Genomic DNA, 3,089 nt, shown 5'->3' with positions numbered 1-3,089 from the left:
TATATATGCATGTATATGTATATGTATGTATCTATATAGCTATATATCTATGTATCTATTTATGTACATATATATATATATATATATATATATGCCCTATGCACTCAATCCGACTCTCACCCCACCCTTACCTCTACCTGCCAGACTATGCTTCAGACATTAGCAGCTACCATCAACGAGACTGGCCGTATCAGCACGAGTGCGCTGGCAGATCTGATGCATACACTAGCGATGACCTCACAGTCTGTGCGTATAAAAAGTACCTCCGCAGGACACGACGTCGATGAGCATTCAGCATGTGCGGCAGATCATTTCACACACGACGCCACTACAACGCCATCGGCTGATAGACACTCAGCCCACACACGTGAAGAGTCGTAGTAGTGAGGTGTGTAGGTAGCAATCGGCTAATAGACACTCAGTCCACACATGGGCAGAGTCGTAGTAGTGAGGTGTGTAGGTAGCAATCGGCTGATAGACACTCAGCCCGCACATGGGAAGAGTCGTAGTAGTGAGGTGTGTAGGTAGCAATCGGCTGATAGACACTCAGCCCACACATGGGGAGAGTCGTAGTAGTGAGGTGTGTAGGTAGCAAGCGGCTGTTGTGCACAGCTATGTGTACCTTCCCACGCACTTCCATCGCCATGTGCGTCTGTTGGGTGAGTAGAGTACTGTATCTGCTGGTGGCTGGTTTGCAGTTGAGTGCATGTGATGACATGTTTGTAGCATGTGATGGGCATGTGATGGCATGTTAGTAGCATGTGATGGGCATGTGATGGTATGTTAGTAGCATGTGAAGGGCATGTGATGACTGTCAGTAGGATGTGATGGGCATGCGATGGGCATGCGATGGCATGTTAGTAGGTGGGATGAGATCGCGTGCTGCTGTGTGCCTCTGACAGACCGTTGCGCTCGCTGGCAGATTGCGTTAGTGCCCGGACACGGCGGAATTCTTGATGGTTGCTGGTGACGTTTAATGATATGGTTTGCTTGTCTATCGCATAGCAAACCGGGCGGGATGGCATTGTACAGAAACCGGGATGTTATTATACAGAAACCGGGATGGTATTATACAGAAACCGGGATGGTATTATACAGAAACAGGGATGGTACAGTACAGAAACCGGGATGGTATTGTACAGAAACCGGGATGGTATTATACAGAAACCGGGATGGTATTCTACAGAAACCGGGATGATATTATATAGAAACCGGGATGGTATTATACAGAAATCGGGATGGTATTATACAGAAATCGGGATGATATTATACAGAAACCGGGATGGTATCATCCAGAAACCGAGATGATATTATACAGAAACCGGGATGGTATTATACAGAAATCGGGATGATATTATACAGAAACCAGGATGGTATCATCCAGAAACCAGGATGATATTATACAGAAACCGGGATGGTATAATACACCGTATGACGCACATTCGTAATATGTATACGACTATAACTGAGACAGTACTACTGAAGACTGGTCAGATTGCGGGTCGCACTTCTATACACGCAATAGGGCGAGGACGCAAACTGGCTCAGTCCTAAATGCCGAATCAATACGGGCTGTGCCCTATAAAGTGGGGACCGATCCTAAAAACATAGGTTCTGGGGCAAGGTGTAATTCTCGGGTTGGCTGTGGGGTATTCTTTAGACTGTGTTTGTACTGAAGTCTATATCTGACCGCGAGTGCCCTGGTGGGGCAGAGAGTGACACCTACCGTAACAGCCTTCGTCACGAGCCAACAAGTGTGTTGGTGTGTACACGTTGTTGTTGTAACCAGGGTTGCCCCACTCGACACACATCCTACGACCGTCTTGCTCACTTACAACATAACAGTTTATGTATAACACGCATTGCTTGGCCTGGCCTTGACTTCACCCCGGCTGCCCATCACTCGGTTTACTGCGAGTTTTGACAGTTGATCCTGCCGTGACCCCAGTGGTGTGGTAGCAAGTCATGACCCATATGCAACGCTTCTTTCTGAGCTGATGATCTCAGCCACAGTATGGTAGAGCCGTACGCCGAACCCGAAGTTCGGAAGATGCTGTAAGCCGCTCACCAGAGGCCATAGGAAAGTTAGGTACTAGTTGAATTGCCGTTCCGTTTGTTTAGGGCTGGTGGTATTGCCACTGGACATCCGACGTAAAGCGTGGGCCTGGAGGGTCGCAGTACCTCACCTGTAGCAACGGTTAAGCGGGTCTTATATATACTGATGGTGGTAAACTGCACTCGTACTTACACAGCTATTAAATACGCCAGGTATTGTCGTATATCTTATTGGTAGTTATCTGCCCTTGTACATGCACGATCCGACAGGAATTGTCGTATATCCGATTGGTAATTATCTTCACTTGACGATAAAGGACGAACCTCTGGCAAGTACTTTAATACAACCACACGCTGTAGAAGGGTGCGAGTCCCTCGCGATGTACCAGACCACTGTCCCCCAGACCCAGGCGCCAAAAATACAAACCCTAAAACCCTATTGAACCCTATCCAGCCAGGGTTAAGATATTTATATTGAAAGACACTGGATCTGTCCCTGCTGAAGCTTTGTTCATTGTGGCGTAAAAGGAAAGATGTTTATAAATCCCTTCTGCAAAAGCGTGCCTGACGATTTATTCAGGTTTATACATCTGTGCAGTGTGCACTCTCGCGCGAAGTATGTAGTCCCGAGATATGCTGATAGTACAAAAGTCGGACAAATACTCTTGGGCCTAAACGCACCCATAATCTTAAAAAGGGGGATGCACCCAAGATTTTAAAATGGGTGATGTACTCATTCTATTGACAGGAAACAAAGAGGCTTTTGACATAGAGATTTGTTTATTTAATCATGTGTTTAATTTCGCGCATAATCCGAATGAAATTCGATACACTATGTCAAACGATTGTCAAGCATGCTCACTGAGCAGTATCGCCGGTTGAATCACAAAGTGCAGACACCTGTCCATAGAATCCAGCAAAGAAGAGTATAGCAGCACAGCAGCGTACTCTATATATATACATATACACACACACACACACATATATATATATATATATATGTATGTGTATATATATTCATACCTATATATAAA

General features: G+C 45.7%; 1 protein-coding gene across 1 annotated transcript in view; it reads left to right on the top strand.

Moving 5' to 3' along the window:
• Positions 1-523, top strand: part of SARC_00989 (hypothetical protein) — a 2,758-nt gene extending 2,235 nt beyond the window's left edge. Inside the window, exon 4 of the mRNA XM_014305321.1 lies at positions 145-523. Coding sequence (XP_014160796.1) covers positions 145-381 — 237 coding nt within the window. The 3' untranslated portion in view covers positions 382-523. The remainder of the gene's footprint in view (positions 1-144) is intronic.
• Positions 524-3,089: the final 2,566 nt, after the last annotated feature.

The sequence above is a fragment of the Sphaeroforma arctica genome, assembly GCF_001186125.1.
Source record: "Sphaeroforma arctica JP610 unplaced genomic scaffold supercont1.35, whole genome shotgun sequence".
NCBI lineage: Eukaryota > Ichthyosporea > Ichthyophonida > Sphaeroforma > Sphaeroforma arctica.
The sequence above is the reverse complement of the archived record's forward strand: the minus strand, read 5'-3'. Positions and strand labels throughout refer to the sequence as shown.